At 35.6% G+C, this 10,311-nt stretch overlaps 1 protein-coding gene across 1 annotated transcript; it reads left to right on the top strand.

The window, feature by feature from the left end:
* The first annotated feature begins 4,201 nt into the window (after positions 1-4,201).
* Positions 4,202-5,107, top strand: LOC127104648 (uncharacterized). Its single transcript, XM_051041824.1, has 2 exons — positions 4,202-4,327; positions 4,487-5,107. Exons 1-2 carry the CDS (start codon positions 4,202-4,204, stop codon positions 5,105-5,107), a joined length of 747 nt encoding a protein of 248 aa, XP_050897781.1.
* Positions 5,108-10,311: the final 5,204 nt, after the last annotated feature.

Below are 10,311 nucleotides of genomic sequence, written 5' to 3'. Positions count from 1 at the left end.
TCTGATGTTTGTTTCTGACAGACTACGTAGGCCCAGGATGCGATATCCTGCCGAGTCCCCTTCCTCCGTCTTCTTCCATATGTATTTTATTTCAGTATGCATGCATTCTTTGAGCAGTTTTTAGCTACCTTATTCTATTCTCTTGAGCGTGGATCCCGTCGAGTACGACGGACGTGAGGGATGCTAATACCTTCCCCTTGCGTAACCGACTCTCGAACCTTGTAATCTCCGGTCGTAAGACCATTTCCTTTCCAGGTTTACTTCGAGCGTTTCCTTTCCCTCCTTTGGGATAAATAACACACGGTGGCGGCTCTGTTTGTTTTGTTTTTTCCCGCTGGTTATTTTTCGTGTTGCGACAATGTTATTGCAAGAGTTTAACTTGGAGATAAGAGACAAGAAGGGTGTTGAGAACTTAGTTTCTGATTATCTCTTAATGTTTGCAGAAGAAGTTTAGAGCAAAAACAATGAGTTATTTTAAGAATGTTTCCCTGATGAGAAATTGCTAATGATTACGTCTGGCGTACACCATGGATCCCTGGCATTATGAACTAACTGGTTAACAAATACATCCCACCTGAATTCAATTCTCAACAAAGGAAAATGTTCTTTTATATGATCAAGAGTTATTTTTGGGATGAACCCTTCCTCTAAAAACTATGTGATGAACAACTTCTAAGGAGGTGTATCGATGAACTAGAGGCACGACAAATCTTGTCTTCCTGTCACAATGCTCCCTATGGAGGACACTTTGGCGGGACCTGAACTGTTGCAAAAGTTCTTCAATCAGGTTATTTTTGGCCCTCTCTTTTTAAACATGATCACGATTTAGTCAAGAGTTGTGATATATGCTAAAGGATGGGGAATATCTCCATGAGGCAAGAAATGTCTCTCACAAACATCCTTGAAATATAATTATTTAATGTCTGTGGGGAATAGACTTCATGGGGAGATTTTCTAAATCTTTTGGAAATTTATACATATTGATTGTTGTTGATTTTGTCTCTAAGTGGATAAAGGAAGTAGAAACTCTTACTAATTATGTCAAGGTTGTGACTAAATTCTTGGTGAGAAACATTTTTTCTAGACATGGCACACCTAGAGCCATCACTAGTGACGAGGGAACTCAGTTTTGCAATAAATTGTTTGAAAATCTGATGGAAAAATTTGGAGTCAAACATAAGTTTGCTACAGCCTACCATCCACAAAGTAGTGAGTAAGCTGGGGTGTCTAATAGAGAGATAAAAAGGATATTAGAGAAAGTAATAAATTCATCTAGGAAGGACTGGTCAAAGAACTTAGATGATGTATTGTGGGCTTACATAGCAACTTACATAACTCCTCTAGGCATGCATCCCTATAGACTTGTATATGGAAAGGCTTGCATTTGCCAATTGAGTTGGAGCATAAAGCATTTTGGTCCATAGAAAATTTGAATTTGAATTTAATTATTGTTGGTCAAGCCAGATTTCTCCAACTCAATGAGCTTGAGGAACATAGGTTATTCTCTTATGAAAATGTTGAGTTGTACAATGAAAATAAAAAGAGGTGGAACGATAGGAAGTTCTAGAAAAGAGAGTTGGTTGAAGGTCAAAAAGTTCTTTGTTCAACTCTAGACTTAATATATTTCCAGGTTCCTCAAGTCTAGATGCTAAGCCTAGGTTAATAAGATGGGTGATGTTATTGCAAGAGTTTAACTTGGAGATAAGAGACAAGAAGGGTGTTAAGAACTTAGTTACTGATTATCTATCAATGTTTGTAGAAGAAGTTCAGAGAAAAAGCAATGAGATAATTCAATAAAGTTTCCCTGATAAGCAATTGCTAATGATTACGTCTGGCGTACACCATGGCACGCTACCATTGTGAACTACCTGGTCAACAGATACATCCCACCTGAATTCAATTCTCAATAAAGGAAAATGTTCTTTTATATGATCAAGAGTTATTTTTGGGATGAACCCTTCCTCTAAAAACTATGTGATGAACAACTGCTAAGGAGGTGTATTGATCAACTAGAGGCACAAAAAATATTGTCTTCCTGTCACGATGCTCCCTATGGAGGACACTTTGGAGGGACCAGAACTATTGCAAAAGTTCTTCAATCAGGTTATTTATGGCCTTTTTTTTAACAATGATCATTATTTAGTCAGGAGTTATGATATATGCCAAAGGATGAGGAATATCTCTATGAGGCAAGAAATGCCTCTCACAAAGATCCTTGAAATATAATTATTTGATGTATGTGGGGCATAAACTTCATGGGGAGATTTTCTCAATCTTTTGGAAATTTATACATATTGATTGTTGTTGATTTCTTCTCTAAGTTGATAAAGGAAGTAGAAATTCCCACTAATGATGCCAAGGTTGTGACCAAATTCTTAGTGAGAAACCTTTTTTCTAGACATGGCACGCCTAGAGCCATCACTAGTGACGAGGGAACTCATTTTTGCAATAAATTGTTTGAAAATATGATGGGATAATATGGAGTCAAACATAAGATTGCTACATCCTACCTTCCACAAAGTAGTGGGCAAGCTGGGGTGTCTAATAGAGAGATAAAAAGGATATTAGAGAAAGTAGTAAATCCATCTAGGAAGGATTGGTCAAAGAACTTAGATGATGTCTTGTAGGCTTACATAACAACTTACATAACTTCTCTAGGCATGTATCCCTATAGACTTGTATATGGAAAGTGTTTCCATTTTCCAGTTGAGGTGGAGCATAAAGCATTTTGGGCCATAAAAAATTCGAATTTGAATTTAATTGCTACTGGTCAAGCCAGATTTCTCCAACTCAATGAGCTTGAGGAACATAAGTTGTTCTCTTATGAAAATGATGAGTTGTACAATGAAAAGAAAAATAGGTGGTACGATAGGAAGTGCTAGAAAAGAGAGTTGGCTGAAGGTCAACAAGTTCTTTTATTCAACTCTAGACTTAAGCTTTTTCCAGGATACTCAAGTCTAGATGGTTTGGTCCCTTTAAGTTAATAAATATTTATCCCCATGGGGCAGTAGAGTTGTTGAATGAAAGAACAAAAGAAGAATTCAAGGTAAATGGCTATAGAGTGAAGTCTTATTTGGGTGAACCCTTTCAAAACACAAGGGTCACTTTGGATTTAAATGAATCATCTTAATGGTGTTGAACTCGGGCAACAAGACTACAAAATAGCGCTACTGGGGCGCAACCCATATTAACCTTTTATATTTTTTAGAAAAATATGGAGTTATCATGGACATGTCAATCAATGAGTTATCTTCCAGTTTTCATGATTATCACATCTCCCACAAGTAACCACTCACTTCTGAAAACCTAAACGGTTAGTTCTCCCCCTGTCTTTGTAATTTTCAAATTTTTTACCCTTTCAGTTTTTCTCTCTCCTTAGAAAACATGCTAACTCATCAACTTCCCCCATTATTTGCAACAATTTTACAAACTTTAACCTATCTCTTCCAAAACCGTATCAAAAACCTTCTTCCATCAACTTGTCCTTTCACCCTTCTCCCTCAGAAAGTTAAAACTTCCCTCTCAAACTTAACCCCAATTTTGCAATGGACACTTCTATACTGGTGGAAGATACAAAATGTGTGCTCGTAAAAATGTCCTGCATGTTATAGCCTTTTATGACAAAGAAGACTCTAATGTAGAGGTCTTCATATTAGAGGTTTTCTTAATATTTTTCTGGCATGAGTGTGCACTCACAAAGGGGTTTCTTCTTTGGTCTGGACGATGAGAATTTTGGTATACTAGGAGATTTAGGGTGTATGATTAAGATAATGAAGTGGATAAAATTTTGTAATCATCCACAGCCCTATAACATCCAATTAGTGAAGGAAGTTTACGCCAACCTGGTTGTCACAACCAGCAAGTAATCAGAAGTGAAGGTGGGTGGAGTGAAGGTGTCTTACTCTGAAGTGACACTGAATTTGGTGTTTAGGTTAACTAATGTTGAAGATACCTACTAGAATCTATTGGAAAAGTCTGATGACTAAGATTTCAATGTTTACATGGAGTCTTTGTGTAATACTGGAACTAAGTGGGTTGAAGTTGGTGGCAAGAAGACGGTTAAGAGGGTGTATTTACATCCTCAATGAAAGGTTTGGTGTCGGTTTTTCAAACACTCTTTATGCCCTACTGTGCATAATGAGACTGTCAGCAGGGCTAGGTTGTTGTTATACACTATATCACTTTATTCAGTGAAGTGAATATGGCAAAGATAATCGTCCAAGAAATACAAGCTAGCTCTAAGAAGAAGGAAGGAACGATATACTTCCCTTGTTTGATTACTGCTCTTTGCAAGAATCATGGTATGCCTCAAAAGGCCAATGATGAAGTCTTTCATCATCATGCTTATTTTGACAAAGCAGCCATACAAACTTTAATGTAATCAAAAGGAAAGATAAGGTAACTAGAGGCAAGACATGAGGCGATATGGGAAAAAGCATGTTTTGAGACTGGCCAAGTATTATGGAGAGTGTTACTGCAACTGCAGAAGGATCACGGTGACTTTTACAAGTTTTCGAAGGCCAAGTTTGAATGGCATAAGAAGATTAATGACTGGAGTTACGAAGAAGAGATGGACGTGCCTATTTTCCCATATCACGTTATAGGGGAATTAGAAGAAGAAAATAAGGAAGAGACTAAGGCTGGTGAAGGGAAGAAGAGTGAGAAGAAGAAGTATAAAAAGAAAAAGAAGACAATGGAATTTAGGAAGCATGCAACCACATCTTCTGGCATGCCCAAAGATGACAGCCAAGAAAATCCCAAAAAGAAGGTTAGGAATGAAAAAAAGCCTTATAAAGTGATGAGTGTTGAAGTGCCCCTGAAAGATAATGTTGAGGAAAGTGTGAACCCAAATAAAGAAGCTGGAGGAGAGATGTCTGATGAGGATGAACAAACCCTAAATGCGCTGATAAAACAAGCATCCAAGGACAAGAAGGAGACTGCTGAAGAAAACCAACCAGATGCTGAGAAAAGTGAAGATGTCAACAATAAGGAAGAAGATGAGCAAAAGGCAAAGCATGAAGAGGTATTGGGTGATGAAGCTGAGGATTCTACTAAAGACTCATACAAATCTGAGTTTGATGTTGAATTTGATATTGTGCTCACATGACCCATGTGGTCACTCCAGTAAAAGTGAAACTATTTAAAAGCTCCCATGTGCCTACCAGATCCATTTGTAGCGGTAAAAGTTTTGAGATTAAGCTATTGATTAACTTAACTCGCAAAGCAAGAGTCGCCACCGTGCTTTTATTGTTCCCAAAGGAAAAGGGAAAAAGTACGAACAAAACCTAAAGAAGTCTTAAAAACAAAACTAATAAGAAAAAGAGAACAAAGGTCTGGGGGTTAGTTATGCAAAGAGAAGGTATTAGCACCCTAAACATCCATGGTACTCCATGGGAACCTCTTTGAAATTATATACATATTTGTTTGAAAAAGGTGTTATTTGTTAAAAGATTGGAGGGATTGGAAAAGAAGCATTTTCATTATGATTTGGTGTTTGCCAAGACTTTTGAAGTCTCATGCCTACGTACCAACAAATTGCAATTGAGGATCAAAACCTCGTAGTTCATGGTAAAAATAACAAAAAGGAGTTTGTTTTTTATTTATTTTTATGGAAAAGACATTTTTTCATTTTAAGGAGAATACTCAACTAGTCACCCACAAGTATGAAAACTTTACGTCAACATACGAAGGGCTTCAACTTGGATAAGGTCAACAAGTATGCCACTAGCTCCCACAGATGGAAAAGAATTATCATTAATACTATAGAGATAGTAGAATTATAACTCAAATATGGAAATGACTCATGTCTAATGCCTTGAGAAAAAGTTAAAAAGTTAAAAGGTGCACAAAGGGCACACAAATGGTTTGAATGTGTTAGGCATTTTTTAGTCTTTTTAAAATTGGTCTAAGTATGCTTAAGATAGATTAGCATTTATTGAGGAAAATATTTTGAAAATCACTTGACAAAATTCAAGGTTTATTGATAAAGTACTTCAAGGTAAAACAAGAAGGTTTTGAAAAAAGAGAGAAGGTTTCGAAAATTAAAGAAGGGGGAGGAGAAGAAGAGATTATCCTAAAGCCGTAAAGTAAAAGCTAAATAAGAAAGATCTAACAAAGAGATGACAAGCTTTATAAGATAAGTCAAGAAAGAATCCCCTCATTTGGATTGAGCCTTAAGCAAGTCAAATAAGAAAATAATAATCCATGTGTCTGATGAAACCAAAGTAACCAAGCCAAGTCTTCACAAAAAGTCCAAAGTCAAAGGTACCAGATGGATTCCATAGCCTCATGTCACAAGTCCCAAATCAAAGGTCAAGATCCTAATTCTAAGTCGATAACTCCACGAAGATGCCAAGGATAGTAACCACAAGTTCATGAATTAAGATAACCAAGTTCCTTTTAGAGGGTTTTTCTCTTTATTAATGACTTTTTTACAATGATATAAAAGGAAAGGTCCAAATGGATAAAGAACAAAAATGACATAATCACAAACAATATGATATGAAATGCTAAACATAAGTTATAAGATAAATGACATAAAATAAAGGCATAAGGTAAATGACATTAAAATAGAAGTTAATACAAGTGAAGAATTAGTAAAGGATGTTAGTGAAGATGAAAATATGTTTTGGTCATTTTTTGGAGAACACTCAACTATCCACTCACAAGCATGAAAATATGAACCTAAACATCATTTATGAGAAGGGCTCCAACTTGGATAAATAAACAAGTATACCACTAGCTCTCGCAAATGGAAAAAGAGCAAAATTTTCACATGATACCATGGGGAATAGGAGACTTAAAATATCACTTATAAAACTTCCATTACCTTAGGGACAAATTTAGCGCTATGTTAAGAAATCGTAATTGGACTTATGTAGAAGTCACAACTATCTGAGGCCGGTCAATAATAATGTTGGTGTTAATACATACTAGAGAAATTATATGTAAATAATTCTCCTAAAGTTATGCCACACAAGAAAAGAAAATGAAAGGGGATGATCAAGCACAAAGGCTAGGAGGATGTTCCATCACTTCAATCCATATTCATGAAACTTAGGACAAACTTATGCATCAATTTAAAGTACCTTAAGTGATTCATGATCACTTAGAAGGTAGATTTAAAATGATGAAAGTTCATCAAGCATCAATCCACATATCATGAATAAGATGGACACAAATCCATCCAATTGATCAAAGGAAAAAGAAAGGGATGAAGAAGAAAAGGGGACAATAGAGGTCACACCCAAATTGGATCATAAAATTGATCAAGTCATCATCAAAATCAATCATCCATTTTGGTGGATTAGGGTTTTCACCCCATCAACATCCAAGATCCATTGAGTTTGACGAGGCTCGAAGTCAAAGTCATCATGATCCAAGGCCAACAGAAGTCCACAAAATCAAACAAATTAAAAATGCAATTAAGTGAAACAAAAATGGATAAAAAGGTATTTTTAAATGATTTTTAAAATGGAAATAAAATGGAAAATCCACAAGGTTCTTCAAAACACCAAATAAATGACCAATAAAATTATGGAAGGTTGGAAATTAAATGAGAAACATGTAATAAAATTTCCAGAATTAAAAAATGAAAGAAAGTATTTTTAAACCAATTTAAATAAAGGAGAAAAGAGAAAAATCATGAAAAATATAAAATTAATGAAATAAAATATGGAAAAATAAAAATTAGATAAGGAAAAATAAAAGAGAATTTTAGAAATCATTTTGGGATTTTTTGGATAAAAAATGAAATTACTATGAATTTTTAAAGAAAAAGAAATTTAAAATAATAAAAGAAAAATAATTTAGATTCGAAAAAACCAGGAGTGTTGGATCACACCTCATTAGTTGACGTGGAAGATCCAACACTCCAAATGATGAGAAACACAATGGAACGCGCTGCAAGCCAAACACAAGATCTAGTTTGAATTCAACCAATCAAAACATTTCAAAATGCCAACATGTCTGGTCCAAACTCGGACCACCTGAGAGATACGCCGGTTGTCTTCTCCGATGAGCTCTCATTGGATTTTCATTGTTTGGTAACTTCAAGACACGATACCATCACCATTGTGATCCTCTTCTCATTCCGAATTCAACCTTATGCTTCAAATTCATTTATGTGAACTGAGCAAAGGGAATTTCAAAGAAGTTTTAGAAACAAGCAAAATACAAAAAATAAAATAAAATGATGAACACGATGAATCAACATCAGATAAGTTAGGGGAAATCATCAGAGAGTAAAGGACTACATTGTGGTAACTTGTTTGAGTTCAAATGATGCTCAAAACTACCTTGTCTAGATGATGATCAGAAGTTGATGAAGCTCAATCTGGTTGGAGCAATTCAGATGGTCTTAGAGCTTGGTAATTGTTGCAAACGTTTCAGAGGATGCCGATGGAGCTAATACAATCAAGAAAATGGATTGAAACATGTTGAAACTCAAAACATGATAGGTGAATTTTCGGGAAAAACTTCAAGTTGCAGTAGGGGTTTCTTGGCTCTCCAAAGCTTGAAAGTGTAGGCAACGGGTTCCTCTATTTATAGGAAATGTAATTGGATCCAAATACGTGTGGAATGATGTTGAATTCGTGAAACATGAATTTGATCCAAGTGTGTGAAAAGTGTAACTTGAAGCTCCTCAAAACTCAACCAAATGATGCGTTTTAAGTGTCAATTAACTTCTGGAGTTTTGATTAAACATGTTTAGGACCAAAACACTTGCTAATTTGGCTTGGAATTGAGTTTAGTCATGATCAAATTTCGGGCAATGGTGATTTCTGCAATTTCAAGTCATCATGTTCAACTCAATGGGGCATCCTACTCAAGAGGCTTTTTAATCCCATTCTTTTTGCAATGTGTTAACATCATGACCAAGATTACAAAGAGCCAAGAAAGGTTGCATTTTGATGTTTGAGAACAAAGTTATGGTGTGTTGAAGTTGGCACAAAGTACTGGTTCCATAACTTAGAAAAATTTGAATGCTTCATGGCTGAAAATGACCTATAATGTCCCAATGAATTCCATGACCTTCCAAGCATTATTTGACCTTGGTCCCTGAAGAAAACTTATAGAGTGTATCACCAATGGTATTGTGCAAAAAAATCAGCTTCATATGTTGAGAATTAAAGAAGTTATGATCCTTGAAAGTTAGCAAAAATTCACTTGAAAATAAGTCAAATTTCATTAAGTCCATAAATGAGCTATAATGTCTCCAAACGTTTGATGATCCTACAAGTATAATTGGCTCTTGTAATGTAAATAGAAGTTGTAGAGCATATTGAGAAGAGTCATATACAAAAATGGGAATTCAAAAATGTTGATAATTGAAGGAGTTGTGATCCTTGGAACTTTGACCTCAAAATGTTGACTTTTAGGTCAAACCACTTGGAACAAGCTTGTGCACTTGGACTTTCCTTGCATTACAAAGCACATGGGTGATCATATGAACTCAATATAATGTGTACTTGATTGGCTCTTGATTAAATTTCTTAAAGGTTGAAGTTACTTGTTGAAGAAGGCATGAAAATAAACACATGAACCTTTGACTTTTCTTGAGAAGTAAGCCACCAAACTTTGAGATGCTTTTGACTTGAGGAGCCCTAATTTACACAATAAACCTCAAGGCATTTTTTTTTGGCATTTTGATTAGTGGTTAGATAAGAAATGAATCAAATAAACACAAAGGTAAAGCAAAGAGGTGCTTGGTTATCCCTGCAAGAAGCAAACCCAAAGATGGGTAGGGGAAGGGCCAAGATGTGACCTTGCTTGTATGCAAAATGAGATGTGGGATCTTAGGGATAAAAATTAGGGTATGACAGATGCCCCTATTTAAGTTTCTCCAATTTGGAGATATGAAGGTTGAAATCTTCATTTCGACAAGATTGGAGAGACTTAAATATTAAGGACCCAATTTTTGGCCCTAAGATACCGCGAAATGCTTATGATATGAATGCAAACAAGAAATAAATAAAGTAAAGTGAGTGCGAGAAATAAATAAGATAAAGACAAGTAATAAAAACCTGCTCCAATCGGAGGGTTGAGTAAATTGCAATGCGGAAATGAAAATGGCGGCAGGATTAACTTCCTTCCAAAGTGCTCCAAACTCGATTACAGACTCTATCACAGACTTGATTACACAATTGTGGTAACACTCCAATGCGAAGCGATTACCACTATAAAATACTGAATATATGCCTAAGTGAAACAAAGTTGCTTCTGAGTTTGCCTCTGTTCTAAGTTTGGATCTTCGTCTGCTCTAAGTTTGGATGATTGTAAAAGTGAATTCGAGTTTCTATTTATAAGCAA

Source organism: Lathyrus oleraceus, chromosome 7 (assembly GCF_024323335.1).
Source record: "Lathyrus oleraceus cultivar Zhongwan6 chromosome 7, CAAS_Psat_ZW6_1.0, whole genome shotgun sequence".
In the NCBI taxonomy this organism is placed as follows: Eukaryota; Viridiplantae; Streptophyta; class Magnoliopsida; order Fabales; family Fabaceae; genus Lathyrus; species Lathyrus oleraceus.
This window is presented reverse-complemented; position numbering and strand designations above follow the sequence as displayed.

Excerpts from the sequence above, each read along its gene's own strand:
- LOC127104648 (XM_051041824.1), top strand. The coding sequence starts at position 4,202 with ATGGCAAAGATAATCGTCCAAGAAATACAAGCTAGCTCTAAGAAGAAG. Across the intron at positions 4,328-4,486 it reads CTCAAAAGGCCAATGATGAA|AAGGATCACGGTGACTTTTA; the intron begins GTCTTTCATCAT and ends CTGCAACTGCAG.